Below are 25,202 nucleotides of genomic sequence, written 5' to 3'. Positions count from 1 at the left end.
TTAAAATTGGGAACAAGATCGAGATCTCTACAATTGCCTCTTGTATCCATCATTGTTTTGGAAGTTTAGCACTATAAAGCAAGAGAAAAAAAACTGAAAGAATGAAGATGGAAAGAGAAGATAAGTCATTTTTTTTAAAAAAAATATTTTATTTATTTACATGAGAGACAGAGAGGCAGAGGGAGAAGCAGACTCCATGCAGGGAGCCTGATGCGGGACTCGATCCCGGGACTCCAAGATCACGCCCTGGGCCGAAGGCAGGCGCCAAACTGCTGAGCCACCCAGAGATCCCCCGACAAGTCATTTTTTGCAAACAATATGATTGTCCATAGAGAATATCAAAAATAAGTTGCAATAAACTACTAGAAATAGTTTTGAGAGTTCAACAAAGTAGTTGGATACGACTTCAATAAACAAATCTATTGCGTTTTTCTACATCATAAGCAATTAGCACCACTTAAAACAGAGACCCCATTTATAAGAGCAATAAAAATCTTATTAATCATGAATAAGGCCTATGAGAGAAATCTAATAGAACTTTATCAAAGAGCATTAAAGACCTCACTAAAGAGAAGTATATCCCATGTTCTCAGGAAGATGGGAGAAGATGTATAAAAAGAGTTTTATAGAAAATGAGTCTGATAAGGCTAATGTACGTATGACTAGATGTCAGCCTCATTTGTATTCAGAGAAACACCCAAGACCACATGAGATACTATATTATATCTATTGACAAAATACAAGAAATCTAAAAATGCCAAGTGTTGAAGAATATGTAGGTCAAGAGGATCTCCTTTTTTCTTCCTTTGGCCACGAAATCAGTTCAACCACTTTGGAGAGCAACTTTATACTCTTGCAAGGTTGAACATCCAAATTTCCTGTGGCCCTAGCACTTTCATTCCTTCATATGGGAAGTTTAGCATACGTGTATCTGGAGGCTTGTATAAGAATGCTCATAGGAACACTGTCGTAGTAAAAATATTGAAATAGTCCATGTGCTCATTGATAAGAGAAAGCACAAATTATGTTATAATAGCATAAGTGGTGAAAATGGATGAAAGATCTCTCCATGCAGCAGTAGGGATGCATCTTCATAAAATTAAATGTAATTTTTGTATAAAGCCAAAGGGAAAAGGGTAGAGGAAGTAGACAATTCAGCATAGTGGTGATCTCCCAGAGAGAGGCATTGGGATGCACAGGAGAGATGTGCAGAGGTAGATGTAAGTTACTGCTCATGTTCTACTGCTTGGGCTGGAGGCGGGGGTCATTTCAAGAGTGTTCATTAGATTAAAAAAAAAATACAAGCAGGCCACATATGGGCAAATGCTGTCCCTGAATTCATTGAAAACGTTCTAAATCTGAAAATTATTAATTTCTTTAAAAACAGTTCTTTACCAAGCTTCAGACCTGAGCTGTGTCAGAATCCCCTGGAGGGCTTTGTTAAAACCCTCTTGGCGGCTTCCGCCCTCAGAACTTCTGGTGGAGTAGGTCTGGGGAGGTACCTGAGAGTTCGCATTTTTAACAAGTTCCCAGGTGATGATGATATTGCTGGTGTGAGGTGTGTACCTGAAGATTCTGTTTTATGCTGGCCAGTCTGCCACGTTGTACCTTGCAGGACATGCTTTCCTGATCTGATGTCGTTCTGTGTGACCTTTTTAGGAGTTTGGTGGTTACCTTTTTTATGCTTTTTATATTTGTTCAAGCTTTTTTAGTGGGTGTAGCATGTCTTTTCTATTTGAGGGGAACAAGTGCACTTTTATTTAAAGTATAGTTAAATAAAGTTGTAATTATTAATATCAAAAGGCACTTATTTAAAATAAAAATAAGTCAATCACCTGAAAATGCTTGACGTTGTGATTATAGATTATATCAGTGCCTTGACGTGGATTGGTTACTGTAAGATAATCAACTTTTTGGTTTATCTTACGCTATTTTGTCATTCCATATGTGGATAACTGATGATTAATTGATAATCATCCTAAATCACAAGCTGGTGAACTTTGTCAAGGATAAGTAAATGTATTTCTTAAGAAGGGATGCTGTGTATTGTTTACCTATAAATAGTGACAGATTGCTCATTGGAACTTGTTTCATGATTATAAAATCATGGGGTTTTTAAAAAGTGATTCAGGGGCTTTTAAAATCCAGATTGGACTTTAGAGATTATCGACTGCTAATAACTATTCTTTTATGGAAGGAGGAGCCTAAGACTCAGCGAGGCTCAGTGACTTGTCCAAGATCATTTGGTCAGTGGTTGAACTGAGATTAGTCCTCTAAATTCCATTGTTCTCCCCGTGCTGCAATTCACTGAGTAATTACTCCTTTTATCACCTAGCCATTTAAAGCGTATGTGTGTTTCATTTCTCAGAGATTCACTACTATAGTGAAGAACATTTTTCACTGGTAAGGTGATACAGATCTTTCAGGATTGGTTTTGATTAAAGCTATCATTGGGGTTCTCTCTACTAAGAAAATGGTGATGGATTTCCTGTGTATTTCTCAGTAACTGTTTTTCTATACACCCAAACCATACTTTATGTTTGTAGACAAATGAATAAGAGCGAATACTGAACTAGTGAATAATTCATGTCAAGCTCTGCAAACAGCTGACAGCATCACCAAAATGTAAAAATATGTTGTGGGGCTTTTCCCTCACTGTAAAGTTATGCTTATGTGCCTTTGGGTTCCTTCACTCAGTTTCTGAGCATCTAAAATCCCACTCTAAAAGATTTATTCACAGAAATGAAAGACTTTAGAACTGGAATGCAGTATGATGATTTTGAGTTCTTTGAGTCTCTTTCTTCTGATTAGTGGCCGTTGAAAATCAAAACATACCTAAGAGGGTTAACCCGGTAATACACTAATTCATTGTAATGGCTTGGTGACTTATCGGATTCTAGTTGTTCTTACTGGAATGTCCCCAGACCTATATGAAAGAATACAAAAGAAGAATGTTCAGAGGAAGGACAAGTAACATATTGTGCAGGTTCTTGAAATAAGAAAATGAGGGATTAGGGAGACAAAGGTATAACTGAAAGTGGGCTGCGAACTCAGGGCTCTGTATGGACCAGTCTTGCATATTGACCATCATCACTGCTGGTGGTCACAGATGATGTGTCTGGGGGGGGGGGGAATGGAGGTGGGCTGGGGGAGAGGGACAAACATTTCGGCCACTGTGAAAAGTACTCTTCATTCAAGAACCTGATTAATTAATAGTGGTTGAAATTCCTTGAAATTTAAAGGGAAGAGTTGGAAAATAGACAATTTTTCTGAAATGAACTTATTTTGCAACAGGTGCACAGTCAGTTCCTCAGGCTTTTGCCCCAGTGCTGTGAGTGACAGCAGAGGTAGCTGCAAAAGCCAGGACTACCACTGCAGTGAGGAATCTGTGTTCTTCCTTCTTTGGGCCCTTGCAGTGCTAATTTCATAAAACAGGACTTGCTGTATTAGTCAAAGCTAATGAATAAGCTGGATGTACTAAGAGAACTGAGGTTAGCCTCTGATATCTTGAAAAATTATGGTATACACAATAAACAAACTTTCCTTTTCACTTCCCACTATTTCTTGATAGTTTCAGGATTCCTATCTTATTTTCTGACCCTTGCCTCCTTCCCATGGGAATGCTTCCTGACTCTGCTCCTCACAGGCACTTATTTTACTCTTCCCTGTAGAGTATCTTCATTTTGCTTGGAGCAGAACTACCAGGACACTAGTGCCCTGACATAGGACCTAAAGACTATTGCTTCCTCTGCTAAATTGAGACAGATAGCCATTTGAAGTTTTCCTTGCCTAATTTTTCTTGCCAAAGATCACTACTCTAAGGACGTTTTATTTCATATGTAGTGGTGTGAGAGTTTAATCTCTGTTTCCCACATTTCGCATCCTTTGTTACAATCCATATCTGCAAGGACCTGGTCTTCATTCTCATCCTAGAATGATTATTTAAACAGGCCAAAGGAAACAGAAGCAGAAAGAGGATGGTGTCTGTGAGCATAGATGTTTCTTTATAGAGCTATTCTGGTAGAAAGCTTTATGAAAGTAGATTTGAAAATGCATATTTGATGACAAATGAAACTATACTTCAGCCCGAGGATCAAATCTGGAACCAGTGAAGAAAAATTAGGAATTTCTGTTTCATTCGGCAATATTTCCCCCTCATTGCTTCTAGTTTCCTAATTTACCTCTTTCTCTGGCCTACATCTTTTCAGAATAGATGCTGGCCTTTGATCTTCCATTTTTGTGCTGTTGGCCAACAAGTGGAAGATGTGATTCCTTGCCTTCATGTGCTTATAATGATACTTGCCTTATAATTGTGAGGTACTTTATGGTTTGTGAACTTCATTCTGATGATTTTTTTTCTGAATCAAACTTTGGTTTTCATGGCAGCTTGTTGTTATTCTCACTTCTTTACCGATGAGAAATCTGAGCAGAGAGAAGTGAAGTCAGATAATGAGTAATTAGTAGAGTTAGGAGAACTACAAAGAATTACGAGGCATAATACATGTTTTTGTGATACATGATGATCTTTCCTTTCCCCTTTAAAAAAGTTCTTTGGTTCTATGATTAATGGAAGGAGATAGGTAGGGGGTTGGAAGTTGACCAGAAAAGGCTTTGAGGAAGAAATGGTCAGTCCAGAGTGGAATCAAGAATTGAAGTTGCTGGGCAGCCCAGGTGGCTCAGCGGTTTAGCACCACCTTCAGCGCAGGGCGTGATCCTGGAGACCTGGCATCGAGTTCCACGTGGGGCTCCCTGCATGGAGCCTGCTTCTCCCTCTGCCTGTGTTTCTGCCTCTCTCCCTCTCTCTGTGTCTCTCATGAATAAATAAATAAAAAATCTTAAAAAAAAAAAAGAATTGAAGTTGCTGTGACAAATTCACAATCAAGCACTGTCAAGTTGCTTCCAAAGTGGCTCCAACATAATGAAGCCTCAGTAATATGAAACAATTTCTTCTTCAGAACCTTCACAATGTTAAACTGATAGATGAAGAGTGGCGTCTTGATTTGCATTCTCCTGATTATAGGTGAAGCAGAGTCCTTTCATATGTTCATTAACCACTTGGATTTGCTCTTTGGGGAATTTTCTCCATGTATTTTTTTCTCATTTTCTATTGGATAGTTCTGCCTTTATCTTTTCTCTCAATTAGATAATTGTTTTTTATGTGTTCTAGATAATAATCCTTCATCTACCATGTATGTTGCAAATATGTTCTCCCAGCCTATCATTTGTACATCCTTACATGATGAAGAGCAACAGAAATAAAAATATGAGGTTATCTTTCAAAAAGAATACTTAAGTTGGTTTAATGTACGTTAAAGAAGTGGAATTTGAAATTAAGTCCTGGAGAATGAGCAGGGTTTAGGAAAGGCAGGAAAACAATAGGAAAAAATGATACACTGCTAAGTAAGCTAGTTGTGGGTACATTCCAGAACTGCTGAGAAGACTGACCTGGAGGAATTGGGGAATTCTCACTGGGTTATAATGGAGACGAAACTAGAGAAACAGGCTTTGCTTCAAGTCAGTGAAGAATTTGGAATTCGTCCTGTGAGAATTTTTTGATTGAAACATGATGTCCCATCAATATTTTGAAAAAATTAACCTGACTACAGTGTGTTAGATGATTTGAGGCAGGAAGAAATGGATGTTAGAGGTACCCATTGATACTAAAGCTGAATTAAATTGGCAGCAGAGTGAACCGAAAGGAAGGGAATAATTAGTGTTTTAGTCACTAAAAAAAAGTCAACCTTGCTGATTGATTGGGTGCCCTGAAGATTACAAGTGGCCGAGAGAACTGTGGTGTCTTCATCTACTTGGGAGGGGAAACTGCACTGTGGTGGGCAAATGATATTAAACCCCGAAGTTTGCCAAAGAAATGGAGACCAGAGAGAGGGGAATGGAATCGGTAATGTTGGGAACTGCAATTTTAGGTGACTATAAAGTTGGAACACAGAAGTTAAAATTTAAAATGACTAGAAATTCAGCACAAGGAAATGAAGACAGAGTTTAGGCCTCATTTATTTTAAAGGGAGAAGAGAAGCCAATATAGACAGAAAAGGCCATTCCTCCCTCTATCAGGGTATTGGTTCTTTACCACCCATTTGCCACAGATGACATCTCCCAAGCTGTTCCCCTGGTTATGACAATGATAAAATTTGGTGCCATTTCCTGCACAGTGACCCTGTATTCAGAAGTCCTGCTTGTAGGAAAATGTATGAGTTTCACATGGAGATCGTTAAGGAACCAAGGAAAAATACTGCCAAGGAGGCAGCTTCGAGGCACCCTGAAATGTTTTTCCTCATTGATTAAATGAGTCACATATCAATGCAAATGACACTGAGCATACTCAAAAGCTGTGTCTTTAAAAAAATATTAAGCAGTGCCAGTATTAACTTCTATAATGAAAAATTGCATTTCAAGATCTAGTGTTCATCCTGTGTTGGGCATGTATTACTGCTTTATTAATGCTGTTGTCTGATTTTTCTAATGATTGTCTGATACTGATTTTTTTTTCTTCAAAATGTTTCTAATGACATTTTCCTTAAACATAGTCCTGGTGCACAGACAATGAAATAGAGAAGATCAGTGGGCTAGAATTGTGTAGTGGCCTGACACACCTGAGTCTGGCCAAGAACAAGATCACGACGATTAACGGCTTAGGCATACTACCCATCAAAATTCTTTGTCTGGTGAGTCTAACCAAAAGTTATTTTTGATAGAAAGTACTAGTTAATGTTTTAGCAAGTAAATGGTAATTAGGATTTTTTTCAAGTTCATGAAGAGTGCTGATTCCTTCATGAAAGTTACCGTCTCACATTTTGTTTGCTCTCAAGCCGTGTGTGTGTGTGTGTGTTGGATCAATATATTTCATACAGTAATAAATGATTTTCTAATTTGGCGTCTAAATTCAATTTTTTAAAAGATAATATTTATTGCTGTTAACTCTTTATTCTTGAACCACGAAATGTTCTCTGGGCACTGAATTTTCACAGCCCTTTTATATTCATATATGCTAGTTTCCCATTCTAGAAAACCAGAATCGATGCTGAGAATAAAGGAACAATTCCAATCAGAAACTTGAAATTATTAAAATTTTTCCCATAGAGAGAGGACTCTTCTTAAGCTGTATGATGTGCTCTGTGACAATGAATAAAAATACAGGTAATTTATTAAAAAATCGGCAGAATTATAATAGTTCCAAAGATATATACAGTGCTTTTGAAATAACAGTATAACTCACTGATTTGGGAGCTGATAATACAGTTTGTAGATTATTCAGGATTCTTCTTCTTTTCTTCTTCTCTCCTACATCTTACCCGTGGATGACTTTGCTATTTCTTATTATATCTGTCACAAGGTGGGCAGGGAGAATTTCAAGCCATGAGGCTGGTAGCTTATTAATTTCTTATGTGAACTATCCCATAGGAGAGTGTTGAACTACAGTTTGAAATGACACATTGGGTTATCTGCAGATTTATGACATTTACAATATACTCTTCCCACCTTATGTAACGGCAGATAGCTGAAGGTTGGCTGGTATTAATTTCTCTTTCCCTGAGCTTGGAACTTGATGTGCCTTTTCAAGAGACTTCAGCCCTTACAGCGAGTTAGGTGAGGGCAGAGTACTATTTCCAGTACTGAGGACAGACCGGAGGTGTGGAAAGGTCTAATAGTTTTCCTGAGGTTTCATGTTTTCCGCCCACCGAGGCAGGTTAACAAGGCATAAAAGAAAATGAATTTGATAGGTTGGTTGGCAAATTTGAAAAGTATAAAAGTCATATTTTAAAAATTACAGTAATTTAAAGGAGTATCGGCAGTATGTACTACTCAGTTTATACCTCGTTAGGACCTTACCCTTCTCTTTACATCTCTCTTTGTATTGGCATTCCCATTAACTTTATGTGGAGCATGGTATGTGGGAAGAGATATGGGGGTGTGCTTAGTAGGGAGAAAAATTGAACTCATGATTAAGAGGAACACATTGCACTTTTATACTAAGAGTTTGTTTCAATAACTAAACAAATTATCCGTATTGGCAGTTCCATCTCAGGCGGCTTTGAGAACAAGCGTAAAAGACTTTTTGTTCTACAAATAGATTAGGGGGATTGTTCCCAGTCCCTGCCCCATCACCCAAGATGAATCAGAAAATATCAGACCATGCCATCATTCATTTCCCTTAAAATTTTTGAGAATAGTAAGAGTTTCTTTTTCAAATGTTAATGAAACATATAAGGTAAAAAGATACACATTTGTTTCAAGAGTTAATGCTTTTATGTTTGAATTTGTGGAATTAGAAAACCAACTGCTTTGCTACTGCAAATAGTTCATTTCACATTTTTTGTTTTAGAGAAAAAAGAACAATTCGTTCTACAAATCAGTTAATTCTCTACCATCAGCTTTTACAATAAATGTGAGGTGGAGGATGTGGCTCATTCATGAGCTGTTCTCTCAACCACTTCTTTGAGCAAGTAAGGACAATGCATTCCACCCTTTACAATTCATTTTGTTTTAGTAAGATACATTTATTTCTCCCTTTCCATACTGGGGAGATGAGTATTTCCCGTTTTATATGTTTAAGAAAGTAGCTTCTCTCTAAAGGCCCCCTTTTCCCTGCTAATCACGATTTTACAAAAAAAGAGAAAGAAGCAAAAAGAATTCTTCATGCTGAAGCTGGATGTCCACTTTGAGGGGTAATATATCCTTTTTTTAGCATTGGATAAAGGGTTTGACTAGATGACTTTCAACTCAAATTCTGCGATTTGGAATATTTCCCCATTCTGCTTTCCTTTATGACCGTAGGCTAGCTAATTAAACGTTTCTATGCCTCACTCTACTCTTATGCATCTACCACTTTGAAAGCCATCAGAGACACTGTAAAGATTTATTATAGTCTACCTTCCACAGTTCTAGCACTTCAAAGTCCTTTGGGAAGAACTGTATTGTATATAAATTTTATATGTGGGCATATTTTAAATAGGATATTGAGATCTTATTTCAATAAGTTAAATTAGTATGGATATTACGTTAACTTTAGTTTTTTCTTTTCTGTTGCACTTTCTAGAACTTTTTTGAACTCTGAATAGTAGGAAATTTGACTTAACTTAGGCAAATGGGGGTTATGAGTATTTTTCCCTTCTGATTATGGAATTGTTCAAACATATATTTTTTAAAAGGGAATAGTTTAATGAGCCTCCATGTATTATCACCCAGCTTTGTAGATTATCAACATTCTATTAATATATTTTAAAGTGCTACAGAATTAAACTAATGACTACAAATCTTGCTCATTATTGAAGTGAAATCTTATGAAAGATAGGATGAAAATGAGCTCTTGCTATTAAAATGTACCAGGAAACATATATCAGGAAAAATATTGTAGATGGAAGAGAATGCTATAATTTAATTTTTCAGTTATGGGCTTATTAAAAGTATTAAAAGTTTAAAGATGGGCATTTTATGTCATTAATTAAAACCTCAAAATTGTATTTATGATTCCCAACTTAAACTAAAGGTATAATTTTACTGTGGCATGTTCTTACACTTCAAGGCTAAGGAATCTTAGGAATTGTATGTTGGAAGATGCCCAAGAAAATGCAGAACATTGTTGCCACTATAATTTGTTGTTTTGAGTCCATGGGGGTTGGGAAAGAGGATCTCTGGATCTTCGCTTTATGCTTCTTGTCTGAGAAGATGCTTATGTGTGAATTATTGAGAAACCTGGTTTAGTTACCTATGGTCGAATGACAAGCCACCCAAAGCGTAGAGGCGTGGAGAAAGTTTACTTGCTAACCATTTTATTAGGTAGCAGTTCTGCAATCTGGGCTGAGTTCAGCAGGATGGTTCTTCTGCTCTTGCCTCATTTGGCTCACAGATTGGCTGGGGGCTGCACTCAGTGGGGAGGCTGAATGGCTGGATTTTTCCACTCTTTCTAGTGTCAGGGCCCCTCTCCATGTGACCTCTTCTTCTCCATGTGACCTCTCACAAATCCTCTCCCAACAGAGTAGCTAGAGTCCTTACATGGTAGCTCTGGGCTCCAGGACATAAGAGGAGAAGCTGCCAGGCCTTCTAAATTCTTAGACTTTGAACTGGCACGTTTCTGCCATATTCTTTTGTTTAAGGCAAGTTGTAGGTCTGTCCTAGGTTCCAGAAGAGGGACCTGCACAAGAACATGAATAGCTCAAGCCATGAATTGGACTACCACAGCCCTCAGGATACGAAGTGATTATGTTTAGAATATTTCTGAAAACCAAGGGTATGTGGGAATCATACTATTTCAGTGGTTTAACATGATGGTGATGAAAGAGTTGCATTAAATTTTGTTTCTAACGATAAACATGGAGTTATGCCATCATCAGGCTTTAAGTGAACAATGTTAAAAGCTTACATTACCTAGCTTTTGTCTGTCCTACTTATTTGAACATTTGTCTTGCATTAACTTCTATGAAAATATTATATTCTGAATCTTCCAGCATTAAAACTGGGATTTCTTTCTGTGGTGTATGTGTAAGTGTTTACAGAGGTTAAGTGTGGAAATGAGTAGGAGCAGGGACACAAGAATGGCTTGCTGATTTTAGGAGATTTGGGCAGCATCCAGAATGAAAGCTTGGCCTTACGCTTTTTCCTACTAGAAGCTTTTAAGACATGATGTATTTTACCTATTTTAGAGCAATAACCAGATTGAGAAGATCACAGGTTTGGAGGACCTAAAAGCCCTGCAGATCGTGGATCTGTCCCATAATCAGATCAGTAGCCTCCAGGGCTTAGAGAACCATGACTTCCTGGAAGTGATCAACCTGGAGGATAATAAGGTAATATCTCACTTTATCTGTCCTGGTTTCAGTGCCTACATGAGAGGACCCATTATTGGTTCTCAAGGGCTGTCACTTGTACTACTGGCTTAGAAATGTTATTCTATTTCTTTTTAAACATCCAGAATGTATTCTCCAACAGGACAGACAGTATCGACAGGTAAAACTACAGGATTTCAACACAGATCATATATTCACGCATTATTTGGTTAACAGAAAGGCTCTGGTGTGTTCTCTGTAACAATGTCCACTTCACAGTGGAAACAGATACTAGCATTGTGTTCAACTTACAATTCCAGGAGGAGAGGCACTACAGGGCAAAAAAATTTTTTTGTATCCTGAAGTCAGGTGCAATAACACAGACAAAACTTTTGATAACAGTCTTGATGTACTTTACAAATGTTATTCCAGAAGATCTCCTGAAGCAGTAGTTGAGGGAGGAGTATTTCATTCATTTGCTTGTAATAAACAGCATTCTTAATTTTTGAAAATCTGATGATTCCTAATTAATTCTTTTACGGGTTTAAACTGCAACCAAGCAGAGATGACTTTCAGAAGTGATGTGTTCATCTAAAATTTTTTGTAGACAGGTCATATCGGGAATGTCTTGAAATGTCAGAGCAGGGAGATTAGAGACATGGGAAAAGCCTCAGGCTGGTGTTGCCCATGCCTGTCATTTAAAGAGAAGAGGCATGGGAGTGAATTTCTTCTATATTCTATCGGTAACAGTAGTGTATGTTCCTAATCTGTAGGACTTGGGAATTGGACTGACTCAGATTTCCACAGCTGGATTAATATACCCTTTGTTTCACAAATTATATAAGTTGGCATTCACTCTTAATTATACTTTATTTTCAGTGAGGCATTTGTGCTCATAATCATGGTATATCTGACTACTTAAGAAATAATGTCTATGAAACAATTTTATTCTTTTTTTTAATTTTTTAAGATTTATTTATCTATTCATGATAGAGAGAGAGAGAGAGAGAGAGAGAGAGAGAGAGAGGCAGAGACACAGGAGGAGGGAGAAGCAGGCTCCGTGCCGGGAGCCCGATGTGGGACTCGATCCCAGGACTCCAGGATCGCACCCTGGGCCAAAGGCAGGCGCTAAACCGCTGAGCCACCCGGGGATCCTGAAACAATTTTATTCTTACTGAGTACTTTATCACATTTTTTGGAAAGACTTCATAAGGAAGTTGACTATTTCTTCTTGAAAATGCAAACTTTGGCCCTGGAAGAGACCTTGATCTTAGCTGGAGTGAGATGTGATGCTGTGGAGATGTGTCTCCGTTCAGGTGTGATGGTTACTTGTCAGTCATGTCTGATGACTCTTTCTCCAATGAAGTTGTGTCACCTTTAGTCTAAATGTCAATCAAAGGCCATCCTGAGGTCTGGGAAAAGTAGATGTTTAATCACAGACAAAACCATTCATCTTTATTTTTACTGGATTTGTATATTTTGTCAACTTCTAAAGTTCATTTAACTTTTGTTCACTGTGCCACATGTCTTATGACATCAGTACAATCCCTGTTTTGTCCTGTTTTCATGAAATTTCCCTGAAAATGGTTCTCATATATATCCAGGGAATGTTGAAAAGATGGAATGCATACATTGAATCCCAAGTGAATGCATCTCAGAATTCAGGGACAGGAATAATGCTTAATGGTCGTAATAGTAATAATTAGAGTCATAAGACCATCTAGAGATATTTGTTGAGTACTTGTGCACAGGCATTGTTCTAAGCACTTCACATCTATCATCTCATTTAATATTCATGTAGGTATACCCTATTATTGTCATATTTTACAGATGAAGAAACTGGGGCACAGAGAGGTCAGGTAACATGCCCAGAGTTCTGCATCTAGCAAACAGCACAGCCAGGATGCAAATATAGAATGGTTTGCCTCTAGACTCAGCGTTCTCAACGCTGAAGGATAATACAGTAAAGAAATGCTAATGACCCCTCCTTCAGAAAAGCAGACAGCGTAATGTAACAGAAGAGTGCTTTCTGATAGAAATATAATGCAAGCTGTAAATGTCAGCCACATATGCAATTTTAAATTTCCTAGTAGCCACAATAAAAAAGTAAAAAGAAACAGAAGTAATTTAGCCCGATACATCTAAAATATGATCATGTCAACATGTAACCTACTAAAATCATTGATGGAGGCGCTTTATAACCTCTTTCCCATATTAAGTTTTTGACATTTGTGGTGTATATCTTGTATATATGTACATTTCAGGTCCTCCTAGGTATACTCCAGGTGTTAGGTAGCCATGTGTGGCTAGTAACTACCATATTGGATAGCGCTGCTCTAGAAGGACCTTGTGAATACATATATTGTTCTCTTCCATTTCAAGAGACATTGCAAGTTACATTTGAAAACATTTAAGGGGGGAAAAGGTAGGGGGTATCATTCAGCGAGTAAAGGAGATTTATAATTTTCAAATGTTAGACTCTGTTGAAGAAAAAGTGGCCATGTGTCCCAGAGTAGGGAATCCTTTGGGAACAGCTGAGTCCATAACAATAACATAATTCCCAGGCTTCCCACTGGGCAGGTTGGGGAGTAACCAACAGTACTTTGAAATATTCTTTGTGCCTTCCAAAGATTTCCTCAGGGATTTCTTCAGTACTCCTGAGAATACCATGTCAGGGATGGAAAATTTATTATGCAACAGAAATATAATGTAGCTGTTTGCTCCTACGATTAATTTGATGTTTTATCAGTAGCACTTTCATCAGTATTATTTACTTGGTTTTTGCTGCTGCCGCATGTCTGTACCCTCTCACGATTGTTCCAACATCTCTCTTAAGTTCCTTTGCAAATGTTGACCATCAGCTGGTGATTTGGGGGGGCCCAGCACTCTTTATAGTCCTTGTTAGAGTTGATGTCCTTTCGAGCATTTAAAACTTATCCTCCAAATATTAACTCTATTATAACCTCAGTCCTTTCTTCAGAAGCAAGACTTTCATTGGAGAGTTACTTAGAGAAGGGTGTTTTACTTCTTTTAGCATCATTATTTCACAAATCAATCAGTCCATCAATTAGTCAAAGAAAAAGCCTTCACAGGCTGCTTTAGGTATGGATGCTGGGGCTTGGAGAGCATAGCCTAGGAGGAAATGGCAAAATGAGAGTCAGCTAAACTGCTCTCCCCAGGGATTTGGAGTAGACAGGCTGCTAGGGGTTAGGAGTAACCCACAGGGCAGAGGAGGTTTGGGAAGAGGGGCATCTGGAATCTGGGGATCAGCTGTGCCAGTGTGACATTCTCCACCGCAGACGGCGGAAGTTCCTTTAAGAATCGAACCTTTTGGGGCTCTTGGGTGGCTCAGTGGTTGAGCGTCTGCCTTTGGCTCAGGGCAGGATCTGGTCCTAGGATCAAGTCCCGCATTGGGCTTTCCTGCCAGAAGCCTGTTTCTCCCTCTAACCTGTGTCTCTGCCTCTCTCTCTGTTTTTCATGAATAAGTAAATAAAATCTTAAAAAAAAAAAAGAACCTTTCTGGCCATGTTTCACTTTAAGCCATTTGGGGGTGCTGTACCCCTACACTACTGTAATGGTCTGTGATGCACACAACCTTGGGTCTTGGCATTTGAGAAGACATGAGGGTGAGTCTGCAGTGGAGTGAGGTCTTTGGGGGGTGGGGAGGAGGAGGGCACAGGCAGGAGAGCCAGTATCTGCTGAACATGGCTAATTATTCAGGCGTGGGATGTTGAAGCGGGGCTACCCCATACTTGCTTTGCTCTGCCCTTAACAACCTCTTACTACCTCTGGAAGGACTGGGAGGGTGGGAGGGGAGTCGGATCCCTCTCATTTGACTCTCAAAAGACCAGATGACCCCAGCTGACATTTTAGTCATGATTTTGTCACCCACGATTATGCTATTCATGTTGTCTGCGACATTTCAACATCTTCCCATTGTCAGTTACCAGAGATGTCACCTGAAGGCATAGTGTTCCTATTATGGAACTGTACTATGACTCTAATCACATAATGATGGGAGTTTTAGGAATTTAGAAACAATGATCTCTCCAGGACTCAGTAAGACATGCTCACTGCAGGAAAACACACCTCCTCACATTTGTGCCGAGTCCAAGCACATGAGCTGTGTGCTAGAGGAAAATCAATCTGTTGTTCAAAAGTTCTGACCAAGAAGTGTGAACCAAGTTTACTTTTGCATCTTCCTGGATGACGTAATGTTTTTTTAAAGAATCCTTTTATCTTGTGGAAGACCAAAATGCCATTCAAATGGATCTAGTCATTGTGTTAAAAGAGCTGTATCTGATAGAACAGCATTGCTATAGGTAGATTAATGCTTATTAATAAACATATAGAACTAATGCAGGTTTGATGTGGTGACTCAGAGTTTACCTTTTATATTATGTCTTTGAAAATGGCATCCCTTGAACATAGTGCATATGTTCTTCTGATTTAGCTCTAGGAGTAGTTTAATTTAGCTGTACTTTGTGTTTGGATAACTCAGGAGTTATCAGTGACTGCCTTTGGAGTGCTTTCACAGTGCACACAGGAATGACTTGAGAAATATAGTGAAAAAGTGATAATTGATTTTTTTTGTGAAAGTCCAATATCCACATTTGAAATAAAATTGTAGTTATGCTAATGACAGGAAATTTAAGTGAAATGGTTTGTCTTTAGTGGGAAATTCATTCTGCAACCCAAGCTCTATCCTTGGGCAAATTAAGGAGCTGCCAAGCAACCTCTTGTCCCCTCACTTTTTAAAGTTGTGAAACATAACCTACACAGAGAAGAGTATAAAACATAAGTGGGAGTTCAAACAAAAATGTTAAGTCGAATACCCGTGTCAAGATATGTGTTGTATAATTTCTGTTTTTATCTTTCCTTAAAATAATTGTCTCCTATTGAAAAAACAGAGCTACATGTAGTAAGAAATCTTCACCAGCCACAGATAGCCAGGCCAGCTGAGGCAGCGTTGGGGTAGGGGAGGGAGACTGGGGAGCAGCAGGGGTAGGAAGGATTAGGGGGGAGGAGAACCAGGGAGTCCTCAGGTGCATTTTTGTACTGTTTCTCTGATTCTGCATACAAAGTTACTTCTGCCTTAAAATAAGGATGGCTGAGCTGAGGAACAGCTCACTGTTCTTTAGCCAGAGAGGAAAAAAGAAAATGTGGCCATGTGTGTTCACATTTAGTGAGGGAGCATGTGGCAATTCCCTTGTTCTGCATTGGGAATACTCCTTAGGAGGCTAGATATTCAACACAGCAACCTCTAAAATAAGTTGAAGTTAGAAGATCCATCCTCACTCCTCTTACAGTGTTTTATATTTTTTGTTGTACAGTTTATTGACAATATTTTGTTTCTTTGATTAAACAGATTGCTGAGCTGGGTGAAATAGAATACATTGAAAGTCTACCTCTCCTTCGGGTTCTCAATTTTCTAAGAAATCCAATTCAGGTGAGAGATTTATGTGGGGAGAGGGGTGAGAACATCCTTGGAATTCTTGTTCAGGAAGTACTTTGGATAAGGAGCATCAGGAATGTGAATAAATTGTGTTTACCTTCATTCTCCATCTCTGAGGAAACAATTAGGAGGTTTAGGCAAAGTAGCAGCTGTGCAGAGCCACAAGTGAGAGAGGAGCCTGGGGTTCCCTGGAGGGTGTGCTCATCTCTGCCCCATCCTGGATGGTGGTAAAGACCTCACAGCAGAGCTGCTGACGCTGGAGCAATGAATGGCCTTTTACCTTCTAGAATGCACGATGCTGGCAATGTAGACAGACTCTGGTTCCTGTTTCGTAATAGGGGAGAGAAAGTCTAAGATCAGATACCTAAAGTAATTTGTCTGGATCTAGTTGTGAAATTGCGGTGTTGGAAAATGATTATAGAAAGAAATACTGTATTTCTCAAGGAGTTTTCACCTCTGGTGTGCAAAAATCTGCTCCATTTTTCAAGCCTCTCTTTTCCCCGCAATTGATAGACCCTTTCTTCTGGCCTCTGTCCCTGCCTCTTTTTCCATTTGTCCTTCATTCCACTTTGCTACCTATACCTATACCCTTCACTTACCTTTCCAGAGACCCTTGAATTTAATATCTCCTGAATACCTCTTTTTTGTGTGTGTATCTTGATGAACAGGACTGGGCAAGCCAAAAAAAAGCAAAAATGAGAAATCAGATTACAAAATAAGTCCAATCCTTGGTATAAAAACAGTGGCAGGCAACTTAAAGGCATCTCTGGTAAAGAAAGGAGCAGGGCTTACAAAATGGCCATCGATCCCCAGTTTGAGAGCTTGTGCGTGTGCATAAACACCACAAAAACCCTTTCACACGCATTATAAACAACCCCAACTTGCACATGGAAGGACAAAAAAAGATACCTTTGTATGTTCATTTCATGTGCATTCTTATCTATGAAATGCATCACCCACTAATACCTTTCTCTTAAAGATGTAGCTTCTTTTTTTTTTTAATTTTTATTTATTTATGAAAGTCACAGAGAGAGAGAGGCAGAGACACAGGCAGAGGGAGAAGCAGGCTCCATGCACCGGGAGCCCGATGTGGGATTCGATCCCGGGTCTCCAGGATCGCGCCCTGGGCCAAAGGCAGGCGCCAAACTGCTGCGCCACCCAGGGATCCCAAAGATGTAGCTTCTTAATACAACACTCTAATTATATTTCTAAAAGCCAGATAATCCTAACATAGCAGATGGTTGGGAGTAATGAGGAATTTGTTCTATAAATGAATGTTATTTATTAGTGTAAGATATTCAAAATGGTACAGGTTAATTCAAACTAATACAAAATAATACCAAACAAATGACAGAGTAGTCATAATGTTCATTATTTGCAATAATGAAACTCTTTGGAGTTAGAAAATAGGATTTGAATCCCTGGCCGTGTAATCTTAGGGGAAATGCTTCACCACTCTGAGGCTTAGTTGCTCTTTAGAAATGGAGATAATCATACCTGTCCTGCTTATGTCACAAGGAGATTAACAGGATCCCATGTTTGAAGAGCTTTGGAAGCTACAAGGCACAGCCTGCATTTGAGTTTATATAAGGGGACTGGTAAGTGTGAAGCTGTAGACACCTTGAGGGTGTGTCCGTGAGTGAACAGGGTAGAAGCCGAAACACCTGCCTGTGAGAGTGGCATGCTGATGCTTGTTCCTGTGGGAAAGGAAGGCAATTGAATATTCCTCTTGATATTTTAAATAGGAAAAAGCTGAATATTGGTTCTTCGTGATTTTTATGCTCCTACGATTAACAGAATTAGATCAGAAGAAAATCAAAGTGGAAGAAAAGGTATGTAAATTGTGTTATTCCATGTGTTTGCAAACTAATGTGCTCAAAGGCTCTGCTGCAGGACCAATGTACCCCGTAAGTGGCACACGTGACAATATGTGAATGAACTATTTGTTTAGGGAGTGTTCCCGTAGTCTGTGGTTTAACCCCCTGAGAAGCTGAGCATCAGCACCCACGCGGCAAAGGCACTGCCCTTGCGCAGCGAACAGACCGGCCACGGGGACAGAGGCTGCACTCCGTGTGTGCAGGCAGCAGCACGATGGCAGTCTTTTAGCTTGGATGACTGTCATCTTTGGAGGGAGTGTGATTCTCTATGTGTTGCTCTAAATATTCATTTAATAATGACATTTATTATCATGTCACTGTACATATAATCAGAAGGCACTCAATAATTATCTCAGTATTTTAAATCCTTAATTGTGCTCTTTAAAGTCATGACCCACCCCCCCAACACATCGTTCCAGAGTAACTGGACCTTAAGTGCTAGCATCTTCCCCTCTGCCACTGTACCTTTGGCAGTGCTTTCTCTTGCGTTTAGTGACTGGTGACAGCTGGAATCTCCACTAACGAGGGATTTCATACACTAAATGCAAATTTGAGATGAGCATGAAAATAGGGATAAGCACGTAGAGGGGCGGATATTCCATTTCACACATGCCTGTCTGAAATTGCAGTTAAAAATAGTTGCAGATGCTAGTGCGTTATTACTCTCCAACTCAGAGGCACTTGCTAGATTTCTCTATTTCTCTTTATCTTTAGCATTTTGCACAGGGAATGGGATTCAAAAGCCTGCACTAGGGACGCCTGGGTGGCTCAATGGTTGAGCATCTGCCTTCGGCTCAGGACATGATCCGGGGTCTTGGGATTGAGTCCTGCATCCCCTGCAGGGAGCCTGCTTCTCCCTCTGCCTATGTCTCTGCCTCTCACTCTGTGTCTCTCATGAATAAATAAATAAAATCTTAAAAAAATAAAAATCCCACATTGAGTAAAGGTGTGGTACACAAAGGTAATGTATGTAGACGGGTGACAAGGACATGTGGATAGAGAAGTGTACATGATGGGGGAAAGACTCCTCTCTTTGAACACAGGAAACTCTGCTGAAAAAGGAGGAGGTTTGGATATCATCTGATATCATTGGGAGAGTTCCTGGTGAGATGGGATGAGGAACATATCCCTCCATATCAATGACCCAGAATCTGGAACTATGTATTTTATCCCTTCCTTTCATACCAAAAGTGGGAATGTTTACTATATTATAAGTAATCTTGGGCTTGAGAGGTTTTGTTTTTGCTTCTTTCCTCCCAAACCAGGGAGCATAAAGAAGTAGGGGACCCAGAGACTCCAGCTCCACATTTTCAGATAATTTTTTTTCATATTTTCAGATAATAATCATTATTTGGGTTTTAGGAAAGTTAGAGTAGACATGAAGACTGAGTACAAAAGGTCTGTGAGTGTGCGTTAAATTACTTTCCAGACCTGGTTGCACGTCCAGAAAGTTTCACGACAGAAAACCTAAGACTTGTCTTCTCTTAAGAAATGAACCATGTTTTCCCTCTTGTATTTCTAATTCTGGAAAAGGTTGCAGCAGTGAATAGATACGACCCTCCCCCAGAAGTGGTTGCAGCCCAGGATCACCTGACCCATGTCGTCAACAGTGTGATGCAGCCACAGAGGATCTTTGACAGGTATTCGTGAGGGATCCCCAGGGTAGAACTCAGGAGGGCAGGCCCAGGACAACTTCCTCATCTTCCCTAGCCTCTGCTCTGTGACTCACCCCTCTCTTGCCTTCTCTGGGGGAAGGGTTTTTATTCGGCTATGTCACTTTTAGCGATTATCATCACATGCTTGAGCTTGGGGTTCATCACTGGTGTTTTCCCAGGCATTGAGGTGAGTGGATTCATCTTCCCTTTTTCATCCAGCCCCTTGAATGGTAGCTAGCCTGTGACATAGGACAGTGAAACAGAACATTTAAAAATAGGTCAACTTTCCTGCTGTAAGACAGAACCACAGACCTCTCCCTCATTAGCAGAGAACTGTGATGAATTCTGTCTGCTGTAAATTTTTCCTTGGCTAGGAGTGAGTGCTAGATAGCCCTGCCAAAGAGCATCCACAAATGCAGATCATGAGAGAGTCCACGGAAGGAAGCCCAACTAGCCCAAGGAAGACATGAAATAGTCTTTATGCTGATTGCACTGAGCCTGTGAGTCACCCAGCTTAGTTGAGTACGTGAACAGAGTCTCTCACCTCAAAGTTCAAGGACAGATTTACCATAGTTTCTCTGTTTCTTTTTAAACAATCTGTTGGAGCAGATGGCCATTTATGCTATAAGTATATTGCAGAAATTCTATCAATACCCAAAGGCATTTTAAAAATACTTGTAAAATCTCTTCGTTATAAATGGCTCCTCTTCTTTATGTGATATTTGCTTCTGTACTTCACATGGTTGGTTTCCCATAGAGAACATATGTTTTATTTTGCATCCAGGACATGATTTTTTACATGTAATTTAATAATACAGACATTGACAGTTTTATATATTTATGGCAGCCCTTGAGGTGAAATGATTTATCATTTATTTGCATACATCTGGAAAAGCACGTTTGATTTAAAAGAAGGGCATTTATGTCCTCATTGTATTTCTTTCCACGTTTATGAGATTGCTAGTTGTTTCATACTTTAGGGTACATTTATATAAAAATATGTATCAAAGAAATTTACAGCGTTGTCTGAAAAACACGTATTTCTTCATCATGTGTAGCTATCGAGTAGACAAAAGCAAAATGGCCAAGGAGCTCCAGATGCTTCAGAATGGAGAGGTGCCTGGGAGAAACTCACAGAGACAGGGGCAGGCCTGCTATTGTTCTTCCTGGTCTGGGCCAGTAGGAAACCCTAACTCTTGACCTTGAGACTTTTATGCTGCGTAATTGGGGAGTCACTGTCCCTTCCCCTGGCACAACTGGGTGAGGCTACAGTACTAAAATTGTACTGCAGTCATTGATTGCTTTCTTGCTCTCTTGTATGGCAAGGTTCTCTAGGCTCATCTTGGACAAGCCCTGTCCAAACTCTGGAATCAACCACTTCTCCTAGAAGCCCTGGTTTGTTTTAGTGAGAGGAGGTATCTCCCAGTCACAATATGTGCTAGAGGGAATCATTGCTACGTAGTTGGTCATTGTTGTTAGGCTTTTTAGTAGACACAGCTAGGAATGCATTTCCTTCCTGTCATCCATCCATCCACGCACCCACCCTTCTATCCACCCATTGGCCTATTCCATCTATCCTATTTATCTATAAGTCTCTATATACATCTATTCAATATGCTTATATCTAGCCTATATCTAGATAGATCTATCTGCATCTATTTGTAGATAGATGATAAAATATCTCCTGAATTCATATTGATATTTACCGTTCAGTTTAAAGATGATAGTGGAGCTTTTAGTAATCCTATTACTTCTGTATCCTCCTTCCCACATCGAAGACACAGAGGAAGATGAATTTAGAATATCCCATAATTATTTTTTTTAAATCCCATATTGTAGCACAATGGTATCAGTGCTAATACCTCCACCAGCATGATTCCTGAAAACAGTGAAATCATATTTTGCCTATGTTCTTCCCATCACCTCCCCCCATTTTTTATTGTGGTTAAGTGTACGTATAACATAAAATTTGCCATTTTAACCATTTCAGAGTGTACAGTTGAGTGGCGTTAGTTATATTCACACTGTTGTGCCGCCATCACCACCACCTGTTTCTAGAATTTTTCATCCCCCCTCCCCCAACTGCAACTGCCCACTGCCTGCTACTCCCAATCCCTAGAAACCTCACATCTACTTTTTATCCCTGTGAATCTGCCTATTTTATGTATTTTATGGAGGTGTCAATCACCCACTTTAAAAATAGTGCACCATATTTCTATTGTCAGAACGTATATCCATCACACACTGTACTTCCTCCTTTGCTGTCATTTGGTCGTAGTTCTATGGATAACTGCATATTTATGGCTCACCAATAGCCCTTATATTAATGTCTCTTGAGTTAAGTGGGTGTGAAGCTTGGTCTCCAGTAGACTCCTTAGGATGGGCTAGAGGATCAATACCCCTTGAACTCTTTCTTGCATGTTGACAGTATTCTCTGTCCTTTATACTTGAAAGTCACTTTTGCTATATTTAAAATCCATGGCTCACACTTTTTCCTTGATCATATAAAAGATGCTACTCTTTTTTGGGGGGGAGAGGTGTGCAAAACATCTATCAAAACCTGATAGACAATTTTCTTTCCCTTATAAGTCATGTGTTCTCTTTTTCTAGCTGAACAGTTTTTTTTTTTTCTTTAGAGTCTGGTCATTTTACTAGACTGTGTCTTAATATTAGCCATTCTGGGTTAATATGCTCAAGTATGCTGTTTACTCTTTCAACGTATGGTTCTATTTTTTTTTATTTTTGGAAAATTCTTGAATTACAGTGTAATATTTGTTCTGTTCCTTTGCTTTGGTTTCCTTTTTCAGGAAGATCTCCTGCCTATATTCAGTATTTGTCACTTTTAATTTTTTTTCTTCTTTAATCATTAAAAAAAATTTACTTTGAGATAATCATAGATTCACATGCAGTTGTAAGAGATTATACAGAGAAGTTTTAGATGGTCCATATCTTGCCTAATTATAATAGAATATCAAATCCAGGAAATTGACATTGATACAATCCACCTACCTGGTCAGATTTCACCAGTTTTGCATGTACTCGTGTGTGCACTTAAGTTCTATACAATTTTATCATATGTGTAGATCATACAAGCACCACTACAGAAGAGTTTTGTCCCAAGGATCCCTGCGCTTCCCCTTTAGAGCCACAGCCACCTCTTTCCTCTTCAACTCCCCTAAACGCTGGCAACCAGTGGTCTGTTCTCCGTCTCTATAATGTTGTCATTTCAAGAATATTATACAAATGGAATAATTGGCTTTTTTTTTTGACTTAGCCTTATTCCCTGGAGATTCATCCAAGTTGTTGGATATATCGGTAGTTCACATTCCTCTTTATTGCTGAGTAGCATTCCTTGTACAGATACACCACCATTAGTGTAACCATTCATCTCTTGAAAGACTTCTGAGCCAGTTCCATTTGGGGGCTATTACAAATCCAGCTATTATGAATATTGATGTACAGATTTTTGTTCATGTACTAGCTTTCCAGTGCATACCCCTCAGCTCTTCTGCTGCCCCATTACTTCCCCTTGCACAGATTCCAGCACCTACATGTAGCAGGTGCTCCGTCACTGACTTATGTGTGACCATGATGTACACCCGGTGCCCTGGGTGTGAGTGTGTGTGTGTGTGACCACAGCCGGCCCGTCACTGGCTGCTCTGTGTTCCAGCACGCTTCCTCGTCTGGATGCCCCTTACCCCATGTTGGTGCTAGCTGGTCCTGAAGCCTGTGGCAAACGAGAACTTGCTCACCGCCTCTGCAGACAGTTTAGCACATACTTCAGATATGGGTAAGTTTGTGTGTTGGCCAGTAAGTCTGTAAAATGTTGGCACTATTGCTCCTTTTGGCTCTTAATTTTAAGCAAGCTCAGAAATGTACAGAGAAAGCTCATCAGCTTCTCTGCTGTTTATTGCACTGTGATAGACACTGCATTTTGTTGTGCTGTCATCCTCCAAATGTTTGCCTTAATTCACTGACAGCTGAAATCACTCTCCAAGTTTTGAAAAATACAAGTGTTTTTCGTGAAGCATGGTGGCATTGGGACATGGGATGTGACTGCATGGATGGGTGCTGTGATGTGGAGTGGGCTGTTCAGTGTCCCCGTGGCCGCCTCCTCTCACCTTTGCTGGAACTCACACTGACTGCAGCTCTGATTCCTCATATCCATGCGGGGCATCCTCTTTTGAGGCGTATTTCAGGAGAAAGGAAAGAAATGACAGCAAATGTTTTTCCATTCCTTTCCTTTCCTTTCCTTTCCCTCGGGTTAGCATTCAGTACATTCCAGTTTTCTGGAGTAAAGGTTTTGCTGTGTGATTCCCTGATGGTCCAGTTAAAATAGAGGAGAATATCAAAAAAAATTGGGACCAATCAAAAAAAAAATCTTCAGCTGGATTTAAAGACTTCTTAAAGGTTTCTAGGAGTCATATTTAGAGTCACCACTGTGGTCTTTTAAACTGGTTTCCTCTTAGTTTTTACCTATGGCAAAGCAATTATTTCTATATTACTAATGTTAGTTGGTGACCGGAGGAGGCGACTATGAAGATATTTTGGACAGCAAGAAAAATAAATGCAAATTATTTTCTAATGCCTTTCCTCCCCTTAAGCTATACATGTTCAAACAATGTAAATACTATTTTTAAACAGGTCCATTTATTTAGATATCTAAAATTACATCCCTCATTTGAACAACTCTAGGATTCGACTATATAGAATGATTTATTCCCTAATATATTTTAAGCACCCTGGAGTAACAAAAATAAAACTTAGCATTGGAATAAAAAAGTCTAGAGTGCCATTATACCTGTGTAGGGGTGCTGAACCTGTTTTAAAAGATAAGTGAAACAAAATGAACGGAAGGTCAACATAGGGCAGAAAGGTGTGTCCCGGCTACTGTGTCAGTATGTGAACCTGGAACCTTTTAGCAAACCAGAATGCCGGGGACCAAGGCTCTCTGTGATCAGAATTCCTTTCAATTAATTTGTAAAGGTTGGGAGCCAGGTCCTTCGTATGTGTTTGTGCTACATGTTATGGAGGCATGCTGGGTCAGATGTGCTCTTGGAGGTGTTTATTAACTCATCACCAAGATTGTGATCCAATCATCCTCTCTGTTCTCACCTGGATGGGCCTTCCAATTATCAATTTTATTATCCTGTCTTCCCCCTACTAGAATGTTTATCTACCATGCTTGTGCTTGGTTTATTTAATACTAATTTTCCCTATTCATCTGTAAGCTCAAGGAAGGGATGTAGCAATGTCAGCTTTGCCCACTGTTCACTTCTCAGTGTTCAGCAGGTGACCAGGCTCTTTATACCTACATGAGAAATACCTGTTAACCAAGTGACAGATGGAGTGAGTGAACAGGATGAATGAATAAAGGGTATGGTATGCAGCATTCTTTGGGAAATTACTGTGATAAGCATAGGTGGTTTTCCCC

At 39.4% G+C, this 25,202-nt stretch overlaps 1 protein-coding gene across 1 annotated transcript in view; it reads left to right on the top strand.

Moving 5' to 3' along the window:
* Positions 1 to 25,202, top strand: part of LRGUK (leucine rich repeats and guanylate kinase domain containing) — a 67,220-nt gene that overhangs the window by 21,172 nt on the left and 20,846 nt on the right. Inside the window, exons 6-11 of the mRNA XM_055307349.1 lie at positions 6,559 to 6,683; positions 10,659 to 10,802; positions 16,150 to 16,230; positions 17,982 to 18,068; positions 19,647 to 19,753; positions 23,439 to 23,558. Of these exons, the coding sequence (XP_055163324.1) occupies positions 6,559 to 6,683; positions 10,659 to 10,802; positions 16,150 to 16,230; positions 17,982 to 18,068; positions 19,647 to 19,753; positions 23,439 to 23,558 (664 nt within the window). The remainder of the gene's footprint in view (positions 1 to 6,558; positions 6,684 to 10,658; positions 10,803 to 16,149; positions 16,231 to 17,981; positions 18,069 to 19,646; positions 19,754 to 23,438; positions 23,559 to 25,202) is intronic.

The sequence above is a fragment of the Nyctereutes procyonoides genome, unplaced genomic scaffold (assembly GCF_905146905.1).
Source record: "Nyctereutes procyonoides isolate TBG_1078 unplaced genomic scaffold, NYPRO_anot_genome, whole genome shotgun sequence".
Lineage (NCBI taxonomy): Eukaryota > Metazoa > Chordata > Mammalia > Carnivora > Canidae > Nyctereutes > Nyctereutes procyonoides.
This window is presented reverse-complemented; position numbering and strand designations above follow the sequence as displayed.